The sequence below is a fragment of the Bubalus bubalis genome, chromosome 17 (assembly GCF_019923935.1).
Source record: "Bubalus bubalis isolate 160015118507 breed Murrah chromosome 17, NDDB_SH_1, whole genome shotgun sequence".
Lineage (NCBI taxonomy): Eukaryota > Metazoa > Chordata > Mammalia > Artiodactyla > Bovidae > Bubalus > Bubalus bubalis.
This window is the reverse complement of record NC_059173.1, coordinates 17,409,962-17,436,430: the sequence shown is the minus strand read 5'-3', so window position 1 is coordinate 17,436,430 and position 26,469 is coordinate 17,409,962. Positions and strand designations below refer to the sequence as shown.

General features: G+C 37.4%; 1 protein-coding gene across 9 annotated transcripts in view; it reads right to left on the bottom strand.

The window, feature by feature from the left end:
• The window catches only part of ATXN2 (ataxin 2), a 101,915-nt gene that overhangs the window by 64,093 nt on the left and 11,353 nt on the right, over positions 1 to 26,469 (bottom strand). For all 9 annotated transcript variants that reach the window (XM_044930186.2, XM_025267071.3, XM_025267065.3 and 6 more), the window contains exons 2-5: positions 7,779 to 7,815; positions 5,572 to 5,631; positions 5,030 to 5,101; positions 4,318 to 4,468 (exon numbers count right to left, since the gene is read on the bottom strand). In XM_044930186.2, coding sequence (XP_044786121.1) covers positions 4,318 to 4,468; positions 5,030 to 5,101; positions 5,572 to 5,604 — 256 coding nt within the window. In that variant the 5' untranslated portion in view covers positions 5,605 to 5,631; positions 7,779 to 7,815. The remainder of the gene's footprint in view (positions 1 to 4,317; positions 4,469 to 5,029; positions 5,102 to 5,571; positions 5,632 to 7,778; positions 7,816 to 26,469) is intronic.

Genomic DNA, 26,469 nt, shown 5'->3' with positions numbered 1-26,469 from the left:
ATCAATGTAGTTAGCATTAAAAACTTAAAAGCCACACGCATCTTACTAATTTTAAAGTTTCCCCCAAAATAAAGCCAGAGATTTAAAAAGGAAAAGAATTTTCAAACAATATAATAATCTTCATATTTCTACTGCCTGAGGCTTTTTTTTTTTCCATTTTTGGTATTGTTTGTGGAGAAATTCTTTAAGGTAAATTCAGATTAATTCTGATTCAGCTCAGCTAAACAATAAATTAGACACACAATTTATGTCACTATAGGACAATGTTTAAGAATATGACTTGCGGTTAGATAGCACTTGGGTCTGTGTCCTCATTTCATCAAGTTAATTAATCCATGTCTCGGTTCCCTCACCTACAACATGTGGATAATAATCATACCCACTTTAGAAAGAAGCTATGATGATTAAATGAAAAAATGCACATGAAATACTTAGCATAGAGTCCAATACATAGAATTGGCACTTGAATTTTAGTTACATATTGCCAATTTAAGATTTTGACAGTACTATTTATTACAAGATAAAAACCCACAAAGGAAATAAATTTCCCTCTTCTTTTAGGAAGCTACAATGTAATACTAGTTTTGTTCTTATCACTCATTCATTTCTATTATTTCTAAAAGAAAAAAAAACCCTCAACCATCTACCCATTTAAAATGCAGAAAAGTAGTATAAAACTGATACCAACTGGGACTTTTCAAGATACTGTACAATTCTGAGACACTGTGAGGGAAGGAAAGAGTACAAATTCTCAAGATCTCCAGAACACAGCCATTCCTAGGATCTTATCACATGAAATTCATGGCTCACATGCCCGACTACATCTCAGAATCAAACATTCAGAGCCTCACCCAGGCTAAATATCATGAAATCAGAATCTCTAAAAGTGAAAACTAGGTATTTTTTTAAACCCATGGGTGACTAGAATGTGAAACCAGCACTAAGAATCACTGCTTACATCCTACCTTCCTTTACTCAAGGAGATTAGAAATCTGAGTATGTGTTTAACACAAATAATGTTAATCTAAAAGCAGTACTAAATGACTTAATTTTCGTAATTAATAAATCATCATTTAACTTATATGCAGAGTGTATCATGTGAAATGCCAGGCTAGATGAATCATAAGCTGGAAAAAGATTGCCAGGAGAAGTATCAACAACCTCAGATACACAGATGATACCACTTAATGGAAGAAAAGTGATGACGAACTAAAGAACCTCTTGGTGACAGTGAAAGAGGAGAGCAAAAAAGCTGGCCTAAAACCCAGCATTCAAAAAAGTAAGATCATGGCATCCAGTCCTATCACTTCACGGCAAACAGATGGGGAAAATGTGGAAACAGTGTCAGATTTCATTTTCTTGGCCTCCAAGATCAATGTGGATGGTGACTGCAGCCACAAAATTAAAAGACACTTGCTCCTTGGAAGAATAGCTATGACAAAACTAGACAGTTTATTAAAAAGCAGAGACATCACTTTGCCAACAAAGGTCTATATAGTGAATGCTACGGTTTTTCCAGTAGTCATGTACGGATGTGAGAGTTGGACCACAAAGAAGGCTGAGTGCCGAAGAATTGATGCTTTTGAACTGTGGTGTTGGAGAAGGCTCTTGAGAGTCCCTTGGACTGCAAGGAGATCCAACCAGTCCATCCTGAAGGATATAAACCCTGAATATTCATTGGAAGGACTGATGCTGAAGCTCCAATACTTTGGCCATCTGATCAAAGAACTGACTCACTGGAAAAGACCCTGATATTGTCAAATACTGAGGGCAAGAGGAGAAGGGGGCGACAGAGGATGACATGGATAGCATCAATGACTCAATGGACATGAGTTTGAGCAAATTCAGGGAGATAGTGAAAGATAGGGAAGCCTGGGGTGCTGCAGTCCATGGGGTCGCAAAGAGTTGGACACGACTTAGCAACCGAACAACAACAATAAATCATGCCAATTATTCTTAAAGTTTTCTCTATAGTAATAGAATCTCTAAAACAATACTTTTATAGATGCAACTTCTGCCAGGATAGTGCTAAGAATCAGGACTAAGAGAACTGAAATCCTAAACACATGACTTGATACTATTTTCAGAACTCTATACACTGGACACAATTGTATAATTCACTAAACTCCTACAGTCCTTAAATAAAATACCTGAAATTACTCCACTACTCAATGTTCTCATCAAGTAAACTATTATGTATATAGTAAAATACATGCATCCCCTAATGAATATACCAAACACTATCAAAGCTATTGCTCTGATTTGGATTTTCTTGGCTTTCTACAATGAACACAATTTACCTAAGAAATAAAGGCATAATAAAATAATAAAAAAATAATAAAAATTTAAAGACTAACTTTTTAGTCTTGATTGATCTTTTACAAGGATCTTTTACATTGATCCTTTACAAAGATTCTTTATAAGGATCAATCTTTTACATTGATCTTTTACAACGATCAATGAATGGGACATTAATATCTTCAAGTAGTATTTATCCTTTCAAACTTAGGAAATGTCAATTGTCTTTAAGAATAATAAAAAAGCATGTTATGAATGGTTTCGAGCTAAATGGCCTGGTACCCAACAGATCAGGGAACATCTGTTGCAGCCAATACTTTTTTCCCAGAGCGCTAAGTGCTAAACTCAACTAAAATTTTATTTTTCCTTTTGATTTATGATCCAAGTCAATTTTAAAATTTAAAACAGTGAAATATTTCAACAGCTTACGTATAAATAATTTTGTGCTCCTAGGCATAAGTAATGGAGAAGGCAATGGCACCCCACTCCAGTACTCTTGCCTGGAAAATCCCATGGATGGAGGAGCGTGGTAGGCTGTAGTCCATGGGGTTGCTAAGAGCTGGACACGACTGAGCGACTTCCCTTTCACTTTTCACTTTCATGCATTGGAGAAGGAAATGGCAACCTACTCCAGTATTCTTGCCTGGAGAATCCCAAGGACGGGGGAGCCTGGTGGACTTCCGTCTATGGGGTCGCACAGAGTCGGACACGACTGAAGCAACTTAGCAGGCATAAGTAAGATGAACTCCAAAGGCAATTACTAAAAAAGACTTGTTGGTACTTCCCTGGTGGTTCAGCGGTTAGGACTCTGCGCTTCCAGTGTCAGGGAACTAAGATCCCATGTGGCCTTAGCGGCCAAAAGACTTGTTTGCTTGTATGGGCCACTGAAGGACTCTTAGACAGAGTTGTGAATCAAAGACACAATATAAGAAGATACAAGATCAGAGCACAGTGCTTTCATCAACAATGCAAAAGCAGTTTCATAGTACCTAGAGCAGCTTGTTTCTGAAAAAGCAATCTATAAATAACTAAAGCTGAGAACCTTATTAAGAGGTCCAAGAGAAAGGCTTTAACTTTCTGGTGGCTTGTAATTTGAAATAACAGTGTAGAAGAAGTATCAGTGTAACAATGGAAACAGTTGGTATAGACTGAATGATGAAAACAAAAAATTGTTATAAGCTGCAACAGAAATGACTACAAAATTTCAATGCCACCGCTGCCCTCCCCAACAAAAAATCGTTTAAGAGTTTTAGAACCAGTTTCAAAATCACCCAAGAGAGGCTTTCAATGTGTTACTGAACACTCAGCATTGCAAAAATAGCCCAAGAGAGTTTTTCAATGTGTTATTGAACACTCAGCATTGCAGAGTATGCTCTCCAAATGAGTGACAGCAATTCCCACATTTTCTTCCTCAACAGACACCTGAAATAGACTAAATTTTAACATAACTACATCATTACTTTCATATTCTTAAAATAGTCCCATACTCTGAATATTTCTTCCAATATACATGTGCTAGTCACATTTTTCAACTTCATTTAGATAATCATTTTCCATCCATAGCTCTCTGCCTTTCTCCTTTATTTCCGTGCTTTTGACTTCTTTCCAGATTAAAAACCTATTTATAGAACAAGCATAGTAAAACATACATAGTAATATGTAAGTATTATTTATAATCATTATAAAACTAAAAATATGTAAGCTAAACATTTAAGTTGAACAGGACAAGAAATTTTTAGTTGAGTACTATTAGTAGCATTGACAGTAAAACTTCAGAAAATTCTTCACAAACTTCTTTTTAATAGAATACAGGTCTTCATTATTTATCCTACCCAAAGTACCAAGGAATATTCCTCTGAAGTTTTAAATATTTTCCAGCAAAAATGCATTTACATTCCTATTTGCCTTATTTCTTTTTAGAAATAAAAAGAGAAAAAGGAAAATTCTGCCATCAGTGTAGAATCTTTTCTTGAATAAATCTAATAAACCATGAAGCATATTTAGGAAATCAAAACTCACCTCTTCTTGCATAACTGGAGTCCATATCTTTAAACTGCACCACAACAAAGTCTGAACACTTGAACAAAATACTCTCCATTATTTCTTCACGTTTTGGCCCCGAACTGGATTCTGTACTTTTCTCATGTGCAGCATCAAGTACCAGATCACACTAAGGACGAAAAAAAAAAAATTAAAACATTTATAAAATAAAATCCAACAGGAATCCCTTTACACATCAAGGTACTATTTCTTATATGCCTTTGGTAAAAAATTATCTCAAGAGATCCTTATAATCATACTGTTTTCTCAGTAATATGATCTAGTATTCCAATATTCTAAAATTCTCTCATCTAAAAGTTGGTCTTTGCTTCCATGGTTTGCCTTAAGCACAACAGCAGTAAAGAGGAAAACAATAAACCACTAGGACCCCTCTTCTAGTCCATAATGCTTGCAAAGGCCAAAATATTTTAATAAGCACAAAGAGCAAGAAGCTGTTCTGATTATACAAGTATGTCTATAAAGTAATCAGTACTTGAAACCAAAGAGTAAAGTCATTCAAAGTGGTTTTAAGAAGTGCATTAAAGGTAATGTACTAAGCATGAAAATGTGATAAACGTAACTGTCTCATAACTATAAATTGCTAAATCAGAAACTAATGGACACATGGAAACATGCACACTAGTTGGTGATTCTCGGGGTTTTACATTATTTTTGAAAAAGTAAAAATTACCTTAGGACTGTATGTTTTAAAAACTCCTTCATATATACCTCCGTTTTTCACTTGTACTTCACATTTGGATCCCTAAAAACACATAATTAATTTATCAAAGAAACAGTGTGCTATGCAGTCATGGAAATAACTCCTTTCATTCTACTTTTTTCATTCAATGTATTAGGTAATCACTGACAGAATAAAAAATTTTAAAATATTAACAATACACTTAATTCTCAAAATTCTTCACGAGGTCCTGCTCAGTCTGCAGTATAAGTTTAAACTGAGAAATTTAGTATTTTTGACTCTAGCTTGAAAATGACAAAATAATGCACTAAAGACAATCAACTAGTAATATTATTTTGTACACAGCAGACTTAACAAGATTGCTTTTACAGTGAGTTACAATGACTTGAATAGAGTTCTAATTTGTTTTCTACATCATCCTGATTAAACATGATCTAAGAAATGTTACTTTTATCATTCATTCACATTTAACTTTAAGAAATTATTTTATTCCACTCACAAGGCGGTTTCTCCCCAATACTCTGAAAACTTACAACAACTGATGTAAGAATATGAACCATCCTCATATTTGCATAGATTCCATCAAAAGAAATCTGTAATATTAAGAAAAAACATTATTGGCACTCATTATTTATCTCTGTATATATTACAGTTAACACTTCTTCTGTTACAAAATGTTTAGTTAGCTTTATACCTCATACTCATTAAAGGAAGATTTGGTTTACTACAATCTTTTCCTCCTTACAATGTATAAGTTTGCAAAGGTGAAATCAATCATACCAATTAACAATGTTCTAACTATCTATGAAATTAAAAAAAAAAAAAAGCAAAATTGGACTTCCGTATATGAAGAAAGACAAAGTCATAGAACAGAAGACAGATCAGTGACTTAAGAGTAGGGATCACTACAAAGTGGCATGTGGGATTTCTGGAAGTAACAGAACTGTTCTATTATCGCGACCGTGGTGGTGGTTACACAATGTATACAACAAAACTCAAAGAATTGTACACTAAATAGGGTTAAATATACCTTATTAAATAAATAGGGGTGGAGGGGGAACCTCTGTAGAAGACCCTTGCCTATCTTTTCTCTTAGTAAATCTCAATCAATGATATTGCTCTAAGGTCTAATAAACCACATCACTTCTTACTACACACTACATAAGCATAAGTGCCCTGATTCTAAAGAAAATCTATATACAAAAAAGGCAAAGTCTCAAAAATTAGTGACAGCTTTGCATTTATTTCTTGCATTTTGTGGAATCTATATCTTCTGGCCTTTGTGCATAGTTCAATTTCACCGATAACGTTTCGACATTTAAAACCATTTTCCAAAGGAGAAAAATGAAAGAAATAAAAGATAGCACAGTATTTCTGAAAGAGATGGGAATACCAGACCACCTGACCTGCCTCTTGAGAAACCTATATGTAGGTCAGGAAGCAACAGTTAGAACTGGACATGGAACAACAGACTGGTTCCAAATCGGGAAAGGAGTACGTCAAGGCCGTATATTGTCACCCTGCTTATTTAACTTATATGCAGAGTACATCATGAGAAACGCTGGGCTGGAAGAAGCACAAGCTGGAATCAAGATTGCGGGGAGAAATATCAATAACCTCAGATATGCAGATGACACCACCCTTATGGCAGAAAGTGAAGAGGAACTAAAAAGCCTCTTGATGAAAGTGAAAGAGGAGAGTGAAAAGGTTGGCTTAAAGCTCAACATTCAGAAAACGAAGATCATGGCATCTGGTCCCATCACTTCATGGGAAATAGATGGGGAAACAGTGGAAACAGTGTCAGACTTTATTTTTTGGGGCTACAAAATCACTGCAGATGGTGACTGCAGCCATGAAATTAAAAGACGCTTACTCCTTGGAAGGAAAGTTATGACTAACCTAGATAGCATATTGAAAAGCAGAGACATTACTTTGCCAACAAAGGTCTGTCTAGTCAAGGCTATGGTTTTTCCTGTGGTCATATATGGATGTGAGAGTTGGACTGTGAAGAAAGCTGAGCGCTGAAGAATTGATGCTTTTGAACTGTGGTGTTGGAGAAAACTCTGAAGAGTCCCTTGGACTGCAAGGAAATCCAACCAGTCCATCCTAAAGGAAATCAGTCCTGAATATTCACTGGAAGGACTGATGCTAAAGCTAAAACTCCAGTACTTTGATCACCTCATGTGAAGAGTTGACTCAATGGAAAAGACTCTGATGCTGGGAGGGATTGGGGACAGGAGGAGAAGGGGACAACAGAGGATGAGATGGCTGGATGGCATCACTGACTCAAAGGACGTGAGTTTGAGTCAACTCTGGGAGTTGGTGTTGGACAGGGAGGCCTGGCGTGCTGCGATTCATGGGGTCGCAGAGTCGGACACGACTGAGCGACTGAACTGAACTAAACTTATTTCAAAATCAAAACCCCAAAGTTTTGCCAACTATGGTCCTAGCGTTCCATTCATCTCATTAATCATTTTTATTTGCCTTTAGTCATTTGTAAAACAAATGAGTTATTATTAAGTATGAAAAATCAAAATACTATTTACAATAGTTCTGCATTTCACACATCATAAAACAGTTATAGCTAATAATCTTATGCTAAGCAGTACTAATCTATAAAGGTTATCTGAGATATAAGGCAATTTGGGGCGGGGGGGGGCCTTGGCTTTTGGTCTGTGGGATTTAGAAATCACATTTCCGTTACCAATTTTTCCAAACAAGTAACATTGAAATTACTCACCGTGGATTGAGGCAGTCCTTTGCTACTGTTTCGGCCTCTGAAAAGATTAAATATTTATGAAATTCAACAAGCTAAGCAAGCTAAAATATTTTTCAAATTTAAAATACCTTATAATCCCATCCAAAAAAAATACACTATCTGTGAGGAGGGATCATCCAATGTGAAGTATAAGGGCTACCTAAGCATGACGCTTGCTGTGCTTTCCAGGCTCAGAGGCCTGCAACAGGTATGGGTCAGAGAAGGGAGGAAGGAGGAAAGAATGTGACCATAATCAAAATCAAGTGAATAAAGTAAAAATTAAAACAACCTACTTACAGAAATAACCAATACCAAAAACAATAATCCCCTCTCCAAAAGTTAACCAATCACTCTGTCATAAAAAACTACTCAGGAGCAAAATACAGATTATATTCCCAATTTAACTGACACACTTGACTAATAACATCAAGATACCTCCATTTTCCCCTCACCTCTTAAAATAGGTACTGTGTTTACAACTGCAGAAAAACATTTGAAAATAAGTTAAATCATTCAAAGCATTTTCATTTTAAATACTAAGTGCTCCTGTTAGGATCTAAGTAGTAGTAATGAAGTCGCTCAGTTGTGTCCGACTCTGCGACCCCATGGATTATAGCCCACCAGGCTCCTCCATCCATGGGATTCTCCAGGCAAGAGTACTGGAGTGGGTTGCCATTTCCTTCTCCAGGGGATCTTCCTGACCCAGGGATCAAACCCAGATCACCCACATTGTAGGCAGACACTTTACCATCTGAGCCACCAGGGAAGTCCATCAGCAAACCAAACCACTCTCCCTGCCAAACCATCCCTCTGAAACAATGCAGTACACACCTATGTCAGTTGTCAAGTAATTTCCAGTAATGTGGAGTCTATTATCAAGTAAATTTAGAGAACAAAATATACTGTAAGGCTTGCTCCAATGGAAAAAATTAGCCCATTATGACTTTAAAAAAAAAAAAAAAAAAAACAATAAAGTAAAATGTTATCCGCTCATAAGTATTACTCTTGAGGAACAGTATTGCAATCTCATTCTAATAAAATAATTACAACACTCAAAACCACAAATTTAAAAACATTCAAAGAGAAGCACAATTCAGGTGAAAAAGCCTAGCAGTATGAATGGTGCCAATTCCCGGAAAAGTAGGACTGATATTAGTACTCTGAGGTCAACTGGTTTTGTTTCTAACTCTCATCTACCTTTTCCCATCTAGAAAATAACGTCTTTGACCAAATAACCCAAGATTACTTCCATTTTTATCATTTCTGCCTCTCACACAACACAGATAAAGTCCTAAAGTTTAAGCAATTTGACCAATAATTCATCATTTATAAAACTTACTACAAACCAGACAATATATAGTAAGCACCACGTCAAATCTCTCAGCCCTACTTTACAGGTGAGGAAATGGAAACAGTAGCTATATGTCTTGACCGAAGTCATCTAGTTTATGAGCAATAGAACAGATATTTAAACCAGGTGATCCAAAGTATAGACTCTGCATTTCTAGGTTATGCTCCTTCTCTGAAGTTGTATCACAAAAAATTAACTTGACAATAAAGCCTAGCCCAATCTCTGCCTCTTTCAAAAGCCATCTAAATGTATTATGTTTTTCTGTTTATTTGTAGTCGGTAGCCAAAGGCTATAAAATGTCTTAGTATTACCATTTTATCTTATCCTAGTGGTCGCTGAGATGCTACAGTTAAAAGATTTAAACAAATGACACTAATTAAGTGCCCTTAAATTTATGCAGTGTACCCACAAGGCTACTTAAAACAGTTTAAAACATAAAATTCTACCCACAAGGCTACTTAAAAGAGTTTAAAACATAAAATTTCGTGATAGAAATCACATTTTTTAAAAAATTGAGTACACACAGTTATATTTTTGACTAATAAAGAGCAACTGTTTTAACAATCCAGTTTACTCAGTAGAACAAACTGGTCAACAGGAAAATAATCAAAGACTCACAGTGGTATAAAGTGGTATAAAAGTATAGAAACTACTGATTTCCACTGCTCTACCGGGTGGCTGGACACCCAAAGGGGATGTTAGCATACAACAGTAGCATTCTCTGAAACCGATAAAAAGCCCACATTCATTCTTGTTTTTTTCTTTTTGAATCCACTCAGATTATGGTTGACTTTTAGTTTTTTTTCCTTTGGTATTTCAGGACAAGCATTCTAATATTTCATATAGTAAAAAAAAAAGAATCTCAAAAAAAAAACCCAACCAAGATATTTTAGTTCTAAATATAAGTATAATGCAACAGATCAGATTTAGCAAATCAATAATATCCAGGATTCTAAATGTTCAACCGTCATTGAACATGAGGTTAAAATGTGAATCAAAATACCAAATAAATATAAACAAATATACAAAATAATAATAAAGAGCTTATATTACTTCAAAATAATATAGTAGGGAGGAAACAGGGTTAAAAATGAAACAAGACTGGCATGAGTTGATAACTGCTAAAGCCAGGTGCAGTGGTATGCAGGGGTTCATTATATCATTCTTTTTACTTTTTAAAATTTCCTTAAGTTAAAAACGTCTTCTGACATGACACAAAGGGAGTCTGGATTCAATCAAGTGTATAGATCTTCCAATTTACAGAGACCACTGGGTAGTAGAGTAAATTAACTTATACCACGAGGTTACAAGTCAGTTAAATCCAGAATGTGGTAAATTTGACTCAACAGATGACACTTTGGCATGTCAAGAAAAAACAATGTAGAGGAAAAATTATTACACATTTAAAGATACACAAAAGCAAATGTGTCTTCCCAATTTCAAAACTTATCACAGAGATTTTCCCGGTGGTCCAGTGGTTAAGAATTCGCCTGCATGTAAAACAGATAGCTAGTGAGAAGCTAACACAGGGAGCTCAGCTCAGTGCTCTGTGACAACCTAGAGGGGTGGGGTTAGGGGTGTGGGAGGGAGGTTCAAGAGGGACGGGATATATGTACACTTACAGTTGATAGATGGGGAAACAGTGGAAATAGTGTCAGACTTTATTTTTGGGGGCTCCAAAATCACTGCAGATGGTGACTGCAGCCATGAAATTAAAAGACGCTTACTCCTTGGAAGGAAAGTTATGACCAACCTAGACAGCATATTGAAAAGCAGAGACATTACTTTGCCAGCAAAGGTCCGTCTAGTCAAGGCTATGGTTTTCCAGTGGTCATGTATGGATGTGAGAGTTGGACTGTGAAGAAGGCTGAGCGCCGAAGAATTGATGCTTTTGAACTGTGGTGTTGGAGAAGACTCTTGAGAGTCCCTTGGACTGCAAGGAGATCCAACCAGTCCATTCTGAAGGAGATCAGCCCTGGGATTTCTTTGGAAGGAATGATGCTAAAGCTGAAACTCTAGTACTTTGGCCACCTCACGTCAAGAGTTGACTTACTGGAAAAGACTCTGATGTTGGCAGGGATTGGGGGCAGGAGGAGAAGGGGACGACAGAGGATGAGATGGCTGGATGGCATCACTGACTCGATGGACCTGAGTCTGAGTGAACTCTGGGAGTTGGTGATGGACAGGGAGGCCTGGAGTGCTGCAATTCATGGGGTCGCAAAGAGTCAGGACACGACTGAGCAACTGAACTGAACTGAACAGTTGATTCACAATGTTGTACAGCAGAAACAAACAATATTGTAAAGCAATTATTTTTGAAAACAAATAAATATAAGCTTAAAAAAAGAGAGACTCTGCCTTGCAACACAGGGGGTTGCGGGTTTGGTCCTTGGTCCAGAAAGTAAGATTCGGCACACTGTGGGACAAAGCTAGCCTGCACACCAGAACTAGAGTCTGTGGGGCACAAGGGAAGATCCTACATGACACAATGAAGATCCTGAGTGCCACAACTTAGCCCTGACCCAGCCATATAAATAATTTTCAAAACTTATCACATAACTAAAGAAATCAAAATAGTATGGTACTGGCATTAAGGACAGCCATAAAAATCAATGGCATTGAATAGAGAGCCAAGAAATAAACCCTCATGTTAATGGGCAACTGATCTTTAACAAGGGGAACAAGATCATTCATGGAAAATCTCTTTAACAAGTGATGCTGGAAAAACTAGATACTCACATGCAAAAAAAGATGAACCTTTACCTTACACCATATATAAAAATGAACTAAAAAATGGGCCAAAGACCTAAATTTAAAAGCTAAAACCATGAAACTCTCAGAAAAAAACAAAGGGAAAATCTTTATGGCCTTGAATTTGGCAATAATTTATTAATTGTGACTTCAAAGGCATACAATATTAAAATATATATATATAGGATTTCATCAAAATTAAAAACTTTTGGGCAAAAAACAGTATCAGCATAAAAAGACAATCCACAGAATAATAGAAAATACTTGCATATATCTCATAAGGGGTTGGTTAATATCTAAACTACAGAGAGAACTCCTATAATTCAACATCAAAAAACAAATCTCCAAAGAAATTTATAAGTTGGCCAATAAGCATATGAAAAGATGCTAAACCTCACCATTAATTAGGAAAATTCAAATCAAAACCACAATGAGCTACCTCTTCACTCCCACTACAATGACTATTATAAATAACCAACCAAAAAAAAAAAAAAAAAAAACAAAAAAACCCCACAAAACCAAGAAAATAACAAGTATTGACAAAAATGAGGAGAAATTGAAACCCTTGTACACTGCTTGTGGGAATGCAAAATTGTGCAGCTACTGTGGAAAATTGGAGAAGGCAATGGCACCCCACTCCAGTACTCTTGCCTGGAAAATCCCATGGACGGAGGAGCCTGGTGGGCTGCAGTCCAGGGGGTCGCTAAGAGTCAGACACGACTGAGCGACTTCACTTTCTCTTTTCACTTTCATGCATTGGAGAAGGAAATGGCAACCCCACTCCAGTGTTCTTGCCTGGAGAATCTCAGGGATTGGGGAGCCTGGTGGGCTGCCGTCTATGGGGTCGCACAGAGTTGGACACGACTGAAGTGACTTAGCAGCAGCAGCAACTGTGGAAAATAGTATGGCAGTTCAAGGTGGGAAAAAAATCACATGTCCACTGATAAAGGGATAAACACAGTATGCTATCACCCATACAATGGAATATTATTCAAATGAAGTTCTGATACATTCTATAACATGAATGACTCTTGACAACGCGAAAAATAAGATATACACAAAATGCTTCTAATTATGTGAGGTACACAGAATACTCAAATTCACAGACACAGAATACTCAAATTCATAGATACAGAAGGGGCTGTGGGAAAGTTGGAATTGGAAGCAAATGCTTAATATGCATAGGTATAAATACATTGAAAATAAAAAGAAAAGACATAGCATGCAAACAAGAAAGCAAGAGTGGCTATTCTAATATTAAAAAAAGATACTAAAAAGGGACATTTTATAATCATAAAAAAGTCAATCCAACAGGAAGAAGAGTCATTCCTCCAGGACTCTGTGTACCCTTTTCACATGAAGTATTGGGCCACTGGAGATGAACTCTTAACAGAAATTATCTGTACAAACCTGATCTCTTTCAGAGCCTTGCTCCTTCACCTAGAGAGTGTGTCTCACATTCCATTCTCCTTGTCATACTATCAACCTGACAACCGAATTCCAACTAATAAATGTGGAAGGAATGATGGAATTAGAGGGATACTATTTAGTAACCACCATAGTAGTAACTGTTTCAGGCTGAAATCACCAATGAATGCCAGTTTAATAAAGTATCAATAGAAACAGGATACTTACAAAGTCACAAAGTAACTCATCACAAGATATTGATTAATGATAAAGTGAAAAATAACTTTATAGAAAAGGAACCCAGCATCATCAAGTGATTAAAATTAACAGCATGAGCAATGAGACAAACATACATCATGCACCTCCTCTCAGGCAATGAGAATACATGTTATCACTTCTGCAATATCTTTGCCAAAAATGTATATAATCTGAATCTAATCATGAGGAAACCTAAGACAAACCCTAATGGAGGGACATTCCACAAAATAACCTGTAATACTCAAAATTGTCAAATCATGAAAGACTAAGGAACTATACCAGATTAAAGGAGACCAACAAGGCATGACAATTGAACATAACATATATCCTGGATTAGTTCTTAGATCAGCTTTCTTTTGGAGTGCAGGGGGTGGGGGGAGCTGTAAAGAATAATACAAAACCAACTAGTAAAATCTGAATAAGACTGACAGATAATAATTTGGCAGAATATTAATTTCCTTATTTTGACAACTGTACTGTAGTTTTGTAAGAATATCCCTTTTAAGGGGCACCATGTCTCTCATGTTTAATAAAATTATTTAAATTTTACATTAAATACATATTTATACATTAATTTTAACAATAGAAAATGAAAAAATGGAGTGAGATGCTACTTGAGGAATAAAGATGAAGGATACAGAAGAATTCTTTGTATAACTGTAACTTTTATTTATAAACAAATTTTTTTTAATTATTAACTATGAGCTATTTATTAACTTCTACTTTAGTGTCCAAAGTGTCTGTACAATTCTGTAATAAACTTGCCCAGCCTTAAATGTTACCTTTTCAAGAAATCTTTCTTAGATTTATGTCATCCAATCAAACAAACAGTGCTCTCTTTGCTAGACTGAAATTTATCATAATCTGCCCTGTAGTTAACAGGGAACCTATCATGCCCACTAACTCAGGGCCATCACCTGACAATATGGTGGTGGTGGTTGTTCAGTCACTTTGCGACCCCATGGACTGCAGCACTCCAGGCTTCCCTGTCCTTCACTATTTCTCAAAGTTTGCTCAAACTCATGTCCACTGAGTTGGTGATGCCACCCAACAATCTCGTTCTCTGTCACCCTCTTCTCCTTCTGCCCTCAATCTTTCCCAGGACCACCGTCTTTTCCAATTGAGTCAGCTGTTCCTATCAGGTGGCCAGAGTGCTGGAGCTTCAGCATCAGTCCTTTCATTGAATATTCAGGGATGACGTTCTTAAGGACTGACTGGTTTGATCTCCCTGCTGTCCAAGGGACTCTCAAGAATCTTCTCCTGCACCACACTTCGAAAGCATCAATTCTTCGGCACGCAGCCTTCTTTATGGTCCAACTCTCACATTCGTACATTTGGAAAAACCATAGCTCTGACTATAAGGACCTTTGTTGGCAAAGTGATGTCGTTTCTTTTATGCTATCTAGGTTTGTCATAGCTTTTCTTCTAAGGAGCAAGCATCTGTTAATTTCATGGCTGCAGTCACTGTCCACAGTGATTTTGAAGCCAAGAAAATAAAATCTGTTACCATTTCTACATTTCCCCCATCTAACTGCCATCTATTTGACAACATAGTGTTTTTGTGCAGACCAGAAAATGATGCCTCCTCCAGGAAGTCACAGTTCCACACTAGAAAAAACCGTGCAGTCAGTAGTCAATGCCTTTGTAAAAATTAAGAGGTATCAGAAACAAATGTAGTCCCAAAAGGCATATCATATAGCAAAGAAACTCCTAGATTTCAACACCCACTCATGCCCTTGGCCAGGAGCTCTTCGATAAAATTAAATCGGAATAACCAATACTGGCAGACAGGATCTTGTCCATCCTTGTACCATTTACCAAAATCAGCACAGAGGAACTGTGCCTCATATATGATATATACAATACATATTTTGTGAATAAGCCCAGTCAAAAAAGAAAGAAAAAAAATGAACATGAACACTTTCAAAGTAAAGATCTTCCCCCAATTTATGATGAGATTATGTCCTGAATAAACCCGCTGTATAAGGTGAAAGTAAAAAATACATGTATATACCTAGCCCACCTTAAAGGTACTCAAAGCATTTACATTAGTCTACAGCGGGGCTCAATCATCTATCACAAAGCCTATTATATAATAAAGTGTTGAACATCTCATGTACCTTACTGAACACTGCCCTGAAAGTGAAAACCAGAGTGATTCTATGGGTACAGAATGATTGTAAGTTCTTACCACTTGTAAATTGTGTGGCTGACTAGGAGCTCAGCTTGATGCCACTGACCAACACCATGAGAGAGTATTTTACCACATAAAGCTAACCTGGGAAAAGATCAAAATTCAAAGTAGGGTTTCTATTGAATGCTTACTGCTTTCACACCATCCTCAGTCAGGGATCATCTGTAATAATTCTTTAAATCAAGTATCAGTGAACTACAGCCCACAATTTGTTCTTGTTTGGGCTTTTTGAGTAAATATGGTTTTAAGTTTTTAAAGGGTTTAAGGGAAAAAACAAAAAAAAGCCAAGAAAAATATGCAATAGAGAAATTATATGCCTCATAAAAGGGGTCAGTACAAGCAAAATCTGCTGACCTCTGAACTGAAAAATATGGCTGCTGTATCAATAACTGCAATTTAAAAATGAAGTCTACTGCTGTTTCACACAAATTAGTTCTTCTACAAGAAACTTCTTAATAGTACTACTTTTCACCAAAGTTTAATGTACACAATTGAGAAATGTCATGAAAGTATTGTTGCTCTCATTTAATTATTTTTAGGCTTTACAATGTAATTCAGTTGAGGGCGATTTATCTATTAAAAAAAAAAAATCAAGGTATTTTACTAATGTACATTTGACAATACTGTGAGCAAGTTTCAGAAAGATAAGGACTTTGTAGTGAAACTGTAGACTAAGACAGACTTGAGTCATAGTAACTTGTGAACTCTCATTTGAACAAACTGTAAAAGAAAAATAAGGTGATGAGACATTCGAATTGGAGGTTCTAGCTTATGCAATAATGCAAGAAAAAGAAATAAAAGGCACAATGTTTAAAAAAAAAAAAAAAGGGCACAGTGTTTGGATAGAAAGGAAAACTGTCTTTAATAAATGACAACATGGCTATTTATGCACAGAATCTACCCAAAAAGACCCTACTAGAAGTAAGAGAGCTTGGCAAGGCTAACTCAAAATGGATTAATGACCTAATCACAAAAGGTTTAAATAAAATTAAAAAATATATATATTTCTCCCATCACTTGCCTATGACTATCATCAATCTGCTCTCTGTATCTATGAGATTATTCTTTTTTTCCTCTCTCTTTTTTTTTTTTTAGCAAACTGAGGAGGTGGCAACTCTAAATTCAAATAGAACAACTGCCAGATTAACTCAGCCATGGGATCATCTAGATCAATGCTTCAAGAACTATCCCCACAAGAACTTATTTCAGCTTGCTGTAAACTGCTTGGGTTCAAATTCTGGCCCTATCACTTTCCAGCTCTGTGACCTTAACCTTTTGACTTCAGCTCTTTGTATCTTAACTTCAGAATCTACAAAATGGTGCTAAAAATAGTATGGTCTTAAAAAATAAAATAGTATCATCTCACAAGGTTGTGAAAATGATATTCCATATAAACAGTTTGGCTTAAGAACAATGCCTGGCACATTACTACATTCTTAATAATTATTACTTAGTACAATTATAGAATGGGAAAGACTAGAGATCTCTTCAAGAAAATCAGAGATACCAAGGGAACATTTCATGCAAAGATGGGCTCAATAAAGGACAGAAATGGTATGGACCTAACAGAAGCAGAAGATATTAAGAAGAGGTGTCAACAATACACAGAAGAATTGTACAAAAAAGATCTTCACAACCAGATAATCACGATGGTGTGATCACTCACACCCACCTAGAGCCAGACATCCTGGAATGTGAAGTCAGGTGGGCCTTAGGAAGCAACACTACGAACAAAGCTAGTGATGGAATTCCAGTTGAGCTATTTCAAATCCTGAAAGATGATGCTGTGAAAGTGCTGCACTCAATATGCCAGCAAATTTGGAAAACTCAGCAGTGGCCACAGGACTGGAAAAGGTCAATTTTCATTCCAATCCCAAAGAAAGGCAATGCCAAAGAATGCTCAAACTACCGCACAATTGCACTCATCTCACACACTAGTAAAGTAATGCTCAAAATTCTCCAAGCCAGGCTTCAGCAATACATGAACCATGAACTTCCAGATGTTCAAGCTGGTTTTAGAAAAGGCAAAGGAACCAGAGATCAAATTGCCAACATCTGCTGGATCGTGGAAAAAGCAAGAGAGTTCCAGAAAAACATCTATTTCTGCTTTATTGACTATGCCAAAGCCTTTGACTGTGTGGATCACAATAAACTGTGGAAAATTCTTCAAGAGATGGGAGTACCAGACCACCTGATCTGCCTCTTGAGAAACCTATATGCAGGTCAGGATGCAACAGTTAGAACTGGACATGGAACAAAGACTGGTTCCAAATAGGAAAAGGAGTATGTCAAGGCTGTATATTGTCACCCTGCTTATTTAATTTATATGCAGAGTACATCATGAGAAACGCTGAGCTGGAGGACGCACAAGCTGGAATCAAGATTGCCGGGAGAAATATCAATAACCTCAGATAAGCAGATGACACCACCCTTATGGCAGAAAGCAAAGAACTAAAGAGCCTCTTTATGAAAGTGAAAGAAGCGAGTGAAAAAGTTGGCTTAAAGCTCAACATTCAGAAAACAAAGATCATGGCATCTGCTCCCATCACTTCATGCAAATAGATGGGCAACAGTGGAAACAGTGGCTGACTTTATTTTTCTGGGCTCCAAAATCACTGCAGATGGCGATTGCAGCCATGAAATTAAAAGACACTTGCTCCTTGGAAGGAAAGTTATGATCAACCTAGACAGCATATTAAAAAGCAGAGATGGGGGGACTGGGATAAAATAAATAAATAAAAAGCAGAGACATTACTTTGCCAAAAAAGGTCCATCTAGTCAAGGCTATGGTTTTTCCAGTAGTCATGTATGGGTGTGAGAGTTGGACTATAAAGAAAGCTGAGCGCCAAAGAATTGATGCTTTTGAACTGTGGTGCTGGAAAAGACTCTTGAGAGCCCCTTGGACTGCAAGGAGATCCAACCAGTCCATCCTAAAGGAGATCAGTCCTGAATATTCATTGGAAGGACTGATGATGAAGCTGAAACTCCAATACTTCGGCCACCTAATGCTGAGAGCTGACTCATTGGAAAAGACCCTGATGCTGGCAAAGATTGAGGGCAGGAGAAGGGGACGACAGGGGATGAGATGGTTGGATGGCATCACCAACACAATGGATATGGGTTTGGGTGGACTCCGGGAGTTGGTGATGGACAGGGAGACCTGGCGTGCTGCGGTTCATGGGGTCACAAAGAGTCGGACACGACTGAGCAACTGAAGTGAATACAATTATCTCCCTCATATTAGTTTTACTCAGAGGAAGGCTTGGCCACAAAGCCATGCACAATTAGATACACCTATGGCCTAGATACACCAAAAGTTACACGTACCTTGGATAAAATGGAATCCTGGGGGTTCAAGTTTAGTGCCGTCCAACAGAACTTTCTATAATGAATTTTTAAAAAACTTCTATATCTATGCTGCCCAATACAATAGCCACTAGGCACATGTGGCAGCTGAGCACTTGAAATATGGCTAGCATGACTGAGAAGCTGATTTTTCTTACATTTTAATTAACTTAATTCTAAATATAAATAGCAGGACATAACACTGGCAGTCCAGTGGTTGAGACTCTGCACAGCACTTCCACTGCAGGGAGCATGAGTTTGATCCCTTGTTGGGGAACTAAGATCCTGCATGCTGTCTGGTATGGCCGAAAATTAATTAAATTTAAAATGCAGGCCACACTAAAGAACTTTAATGTTAATAGCCATATGTAGATAGTGGCTGCCATACTGGACAATGCAGTCCTTTCTTTGAGCTTCTCCAGGAGTAGGTGTTATCTACTTTCCAAAGCATCCATTCCCTCTGACGTATACCAGGAGTGCTTCCTTATACTGAACTCAAGTCTCTCTCCCAATGGTTTTACCCATTGGTCATTTATATTTCCTGGGGCCTCAGAACAACTTTAATCCCCTTCAAAAGACACGTGCTAACGGGGAGGGGAGTAATGGGAAACAAGATGAGCCATTCACTGATAACTGTAGGGTCTTAAATTGTTCCTTTTATATATGTTGAAATTTTATTTTAAAAAATTCTCATTAAAAAAATTCTAATTAGCACTTATTTCAAGCTCACTTCATTTCTTCTCTGACTACAAAGACTTTCAAGTCTGTCTCCGTGCTTTAATACTTAATCTCCTCCAATTCTTCCACACTGTGAACCAAATTTTTCAGCCAACAATCATGTTTATAAGCATCTGTGTACTTTGGCACAAACTTTTCCCTGCCTAGAACTTCCTCTTCTCTTCCACGGCCTCACTGGAAACTGCTTATCATTCCTCAAGATCCATCTCAACCCTCACTGCTTTTTAGAGTTTTCTTCTTCTCTACTCACCCAGTAGTCATATATGGATGTAAGAGTTGGACTATAAAGAAAGATGAGCGCCGAAGAAATGATGCTTTTGAACTGTGGTGTTGGAGAAGACTCTTGAGAGTCCCTTGCACTGCAAGGAGATACAACCAGTCCATCCTAAAGGAAATCAGTCCTGAATGTTCATTGGAAGGACTGATGCTGAAGCTGAAACTCCCAATACTTTGGCCACCTGATGCGAAGAACTGACTCACTGGAAAAGACTCTGATGCTGGAAGGGATTGAAGGCGGAAAGAGAAGGGGACGACAGGATGAGATGGTTGGATGGCATCACTGCCTCGATGGACATGAGTTTGAGTAAGCTCCAGGAGCTGGTGATGGACAGGGAGGACTGGCATCCTGCAGTCCATGGAGTCACAAAGAGTCGGACACGACTGAGTGACTGAACTGAACTGAACACCCAAAGCAGTCATTCACTTGCTTCTCAGTGCTACCAGTTTACACTCCCTACATGCCTGCCATTCCCAACTACACTCACTGGGTAACCTGGAAGCAGAGCTGCTCATTCATTATTTAACTATTCCAGTCTGATAGCTTCAAACTTTTAGTGACGTAATCAACAGTATGCATACCAGCTCAATGAAATGTTAAACTGTGTCTACTATTATATTAATAGTATTACCCTAAACCCATTAACAAGCAGTTTTCGGCCTTAACTTGCTCAAGTCGTTTTTACTTATTTCCAAACACACTAATAGTAACAGCTGAAAGTTACTAAGCACTTACCACATGCCAGGCACTGACTTAAGTATTTTTCACATGTAATTCATGTAATCCTCATCACTTCCATTTCATAGAGGAAGAAACTCAAGCACAAGTGAAATAACCTGCAGGGTGCTAAATAAATAGTGTGCAACTCTGGACAAGCCATTTAAAGTTCTTGCTCCTGTGTAAAATAAAGAGGATGAGTCATGATCTCAAATGCAAACTTCCAATTCTAAAATTCAGATTTGGAGGAGGAGTAGGTACACTGACTTGTGAAAAGAAACAGTGTTACTTTAGGCATTTACCAGAAAACAGTCTGAGGAGAAATGTGAATCTTTTCATTCTTAATAGTTTATAGGTAGCTACTATGGTAAAACATGGAACATGTTTTCAAATAAGAAAGCTAATATATTTAGGACAAGCTAAGTTCTGCAGGAGTTGATAAAATAAAGGAGAATTAGTTTCATGGAACATGTGAACCAGATCTTAGAGGCTAAGTATAAGAATGTGGAAAAGGAGGATAGTGATAGAAGAGCAGGCAGGAGTAGAGGCTGAGCTTGATACCTGCAGAGGCGATGAGAAAAGGAGACCATGCTGATTTAAATGGAGGTCATGTTCTGAAGAGTTAATGAAAAACATGACAGAAAGATAAAATGGGATTGGCAAACGTCCATGGTTCTGTGGCCTGTTTTTACAAGGCCCAGAGCTAAGAATGATTTTTACATTTAAAAAGGTAAAAAAAAAAAAAAAAGAAGAAGAAGCAAAAACGATAGTATGAGGCCTGTATCCTTCTTTATCTTTGTGCCCAGTCATTCTATGCTGCTGCTGCTGCTAAGTCACTTCAGTCGTGTCCGACTCTGTGTGACCCCACAGACGGCAGCCCACCAGGTTCCCCCGTCCCTGGGATTCTCCAGGCAAGAACACTGGAGTGGGTTGCCATTTCCTTCCCCGATGCATGAAAGTGAAAAGTGAAAGTGAAGTCGCTCAGTAGTGTCCGACTCTTAGCGACCCCCTGGACTGCAGCCCACCAGGCTCCTCCGTCCATGGGATTTTCCAGGCAAGAGTACTGGAGTGGGGTGCCACTGCCTTCTCCATGAGGCCTGTAGACCCAAAATATTTATTATTTGCCTTTTTACAGAAGATCTGCCAACCCCTGGGTTAGATTATGGCAAATATTGAGAGTGAAGAGGACCTCAGGCTTGGGAATAAGATGATTTTTGAACAGATGGTTGGCCCAAAAAAATAGAGTTTAAATCTAATAGCAAAAGGAAGGCTAGGTTAAACAGGTGTGAAAAATTAATGTGCTACAATACGAATAAAATATATGATAGCTAAAATGATTATCTGGCCCTCAGAAATAACTGCACCATAGCCAGAAACTTCTCTAAAAGCCACGGAACAGAGGAATCATTTCTTCAACTATTCAATCCCTTCTTTTTGAAGGACTTACATGTGCTGCTGAAGCTTCACTCAGTGTGTCCTTCTAGCCCCAGGGCTATACAGTCTCCAGTTTGACTAAGACAGAGTGGATAAGTTGGTTCTAGCACTAATTCTCCTACAGAAACATAAGTGGTGTTGGAATTCTTAGATCAAGTCAAAAATGCCTTCTTAACCCAGAACATAGTACGGTACTACTGAGTTCAAATTAATTATGGATAACAACTATCAATCACAAAATAGGCAGATGCAGAAAGCACCATTTATAACACTGCTTTCAAATTGTAAAATAAAAATCTTGAGTTTATCAGATTCATTTATCAAGAGAACTGCCAGGACTAAGGCATGGTTAATTGAAGCCATTTTATGGCTAATAATGACTAAATTGCCTTCTTCATTGATTTTTATCTGCTTTTGTTTTGCCATAGAGCTGAACTAGAAGCAGTGGGGCACAGTTATTAAAAGCAAAACTCTGAAGTCTTACAGGGTTAGAATCTCAGCTTTATCACTTCCTAGCCCTTGACCCTGGACAAGTTCCTTAATTTGTCTGAACCACCATTTCCTCATCTGTAAAGTGGATATGGCACTACCAACAAGACAGGCTGGGCTGTTTTAAGGATTAAAAGATATATAAGTAATGCACTTGGCATGGTTCCTGAAACCTAATAGGCATGAAATAAATGGTAACTATCATAATATGAATAGAAAGCGTTCCACAAACTGTTTTCACATCATATATACATATCTATAGACTTTTTCCTTCAGAAAAATGGCTTCCATTTGGCTCACAAATGCTAGTTTTTTCTAACATGTTTTACAGAGGGAAAAAAGTGTTATAATAAATAGGAATTCTCATTTATTCTCTAACCTTTTAGATTGAGTTAAAAATATATAGACTTCCTATGTAACATTTACAGATTATGAATAACTAAATTCCTTATCTGTCACAAATGTAAATTCGTCATTTTCTTTTCCACTTTTCATCCCAAGGAGGTGGTTTACGTACATTCCTTCACTCAGTGAAGCTAGTGACTCAATTCCTGGTCAGTTAAAATAAGAAACTAATTGTAACATTCCTTAAATTCATCACCAGTTTTCTCCTATTCTCACTTGCATATACTTTTTCAGAGATCCTAAAAAAAAAAATAGTAAGTCATTGCATCTCTGCCACTTTCTAGCTAAGTTAAAACAGGTCACTTAGCTTCTCTGGGCCTTAGCTTCCTCACAGGTGAAATGGGAAGGCCCAACAGATTATCTAACAGGATTGTGTGATAATCAAATGAGGAAAAAAAGTGCATATATTATATATATATATATATATATGTAAAAGGTATGTATATGCCCCAGCAAAACAGGAAGCTCATTTTCCTCTCCCTTTCAATTATGACCCTAGTCGGCTTTCACAAGCTTAGACCAGGAGACTTCTCAAACATGGTGATTTCTGTTACTCATCAGTGGCTATCCCAAAAGCATTAAAAGGAATAAGACCCTTAGCAACATACCAGAATGCTAGTAAGAGGGCCGATCTTCTGAAAAAGCAATAAGCCTTTTTTCCCTTCATCTAAAAGACTTCCTTCCAATATTTTATAAGACAGAAGCATATTAATAGTAAGCATTAGCAACTCAAACATATTGTGGGGAATCAAAGGTTTGAACTTTCTGCCCTGTTTCCCTTAATAATAGTATATAGGCTCCAGGAAGGGAGAGACCGCCTCTGGCTTATTCACCACTGTATTCCCCAAAACCAAGCAAACACGAGGTACTCAAAGAGTTTAACTATGGTTTGCCTATAAAATAAATGCTATGTTCCATTGGAGGCGACAACTTTTCCTTGGTAGGGTAAATTCATCTGCTTAATAATGAAACCAATGTTCATAGAGTCAATAAATAATCTACCACTTACTAGGTATACAAAGTAGTACAAAGCACTTGTCCCTCTCCTCAAGATGCTCTAAATCTACAAGGCAGACAATGCAAATACAGAAGTTCCTTTACTTTCAAAGAAGTTAGATCCCAAATAGTTTCTTGTCACCAAAGATAAACAAATGGCATATGAAAAGATGTTCAATATCATTAGGCATAAGGAAATGGAGTCAAACCACAATGAAATATCACTACATAGCCACCAGAATAAGTGAAATTAAAAACTACCGTAACAAGTGTTAGGCTTCCCTGGTGACTTAGTAGTAAAGAATCTGCCTGCCAATGCAGGAGACTTGGGTTCGATCCCTTGATCGGGAAGATCCTCTGGAGAAAGAAATGGCAACCCCCTTCAGTATTCTTGCCTGGGAAATTCCATGGACTCAGAAGCCTGGCGCACTACAGTCCATGGAGTCACAAAACAGCCAGACACGACTTAGCAACTGAACAACAACAATACCAAGCATTGCCAAGAAATTAGAGAAGTTAGAAATCAGTTACTGGAACTATCCTGTTGGTCCAGTGGTTAAGAATTCACCTGCCAATAAAAGGGACACTGGTTCAATCCCTGGTCCAGAAAAATGCCACATGCCATGGGCAACTAAGCCCGTGCACCACAACTACTGAGCCCATGCTCTAGAGCACGTGCTCTGCAACAAGAAGTCACTGCAGTGAGAAGCCCATGCACTGTAACTAGAGAATAGCCCCACTTGCTCCAACTAAAGAAAACATATATGCAGCAACAAAGACCCAGCACAGCCAAAAATGAACTTTACAAATGAAAAAAAAAAAATCAGTTACTTTCGAAGTTTTGCAATTACTTTTAAAAATAAATAAACATTTGCCATACAACTTACCAATTCCTTTTCTATGTATTTAATCAAGAGAAATAAAATTGTTATGACCACACAAAACCTGTACATAAATATTCACAGCAGCTTTATTCATAATAGCCAAAAACTGCTAACAATTTAAAAGTCTATCATTTGATAAACAACCATTGTACTTGCACACAACAGAACACTACTCAACAAGAAAAAGGAAGAAACTGTTACATGCAGTTAACATGAATCTCAAAGTATTTTGTTAAGTGAGAGAAGGCAATCACAAAAGGCTGTATAAAGACAAAACTTTGTGGCTCAGCTGGTAAAGAATCCACCTGCAATGCGGGAGACCTGGGCTCAATCCCTTGGGTTGGAAAGATCCCCTGGAGAAGAGAAAGACACTCCAGTCTTCTGGCCTGGAGAATTCCATGGACTGTATAGTCCATGGGGTCGTAAAGAGCTGGACACAACTGAATGACTTTCACTTTCAAAATGTTAGGAAATAGATCAGTGATTGCCAGGTTTGGAGGAAGGGGACTGACTGAAATGAAGGAAAACTTTATGGGATGATACTATGATTGTGGTGGTAGTTTTATGACTATGTTTTTCAAAACTCTAGAACTGTACACTAAAAAGTGTTAGTCAGTCAGTCGTGTCCGACTCTTTGTGGCCCCATGAAAAGTAGCCCACCAGGCTCCTCCATCCATGGGATTCTCCAGGCAAGAATACTGGAGTGGGTTGCCATTTTCCTCTCCACACTAAAAAGGGTGAACTTTATTTTTTGTAAATTGTATTTCAGTATGTCTAATTAAAATACAATTTACTACAATAACTGTCAAGCAATTTAAGCTAATCCACAGCACACTGAGCAAAGAAATTTTAAAAATTTCTTCTGTTTATCCCTGTGATCCTAAGTCCAAAATGGACAGGAGAAAGTTTAAACACTTAAAGACCCAATATATGAACATTCTATTTGGCATCTTTTCCCAAAAGACAATCACTTAATAATCTTTTCTGTTATCACTGGAGATGCCTTAGACTCTTTATTCAATGAACTGTGAACCTGTAGCACTGTTTGTAGGTCTACAAAAATTTCAGCAATAGCATTTTAACTACTTTAGCCTTCTCCCAAATTAACACTACTACCTGCAAACTTCCAAGTTTTTCCATTTCATCCACTAATTCTCTTTAACTTCAGCTGATTATTACTGACTCAATAAGCATGGTACTTTCTGCTTTCTGTCCTTCAGAATAATTTGTCTCATCCCAAACTATCATTTCCTACTACTTATTTTTTTAAAATCTCTCATTTCTACCATAATTAAGTGCTTTCTTCTGACTGGAGCTATCAATCCTCACTGCTGCTGCTCTCTCTGAAAATGACAACTTTAACAACAACAAACTAAGCTCAAACACAATAAACACAGAGAAGTTTAAAATGACAAGGGTCACTGACT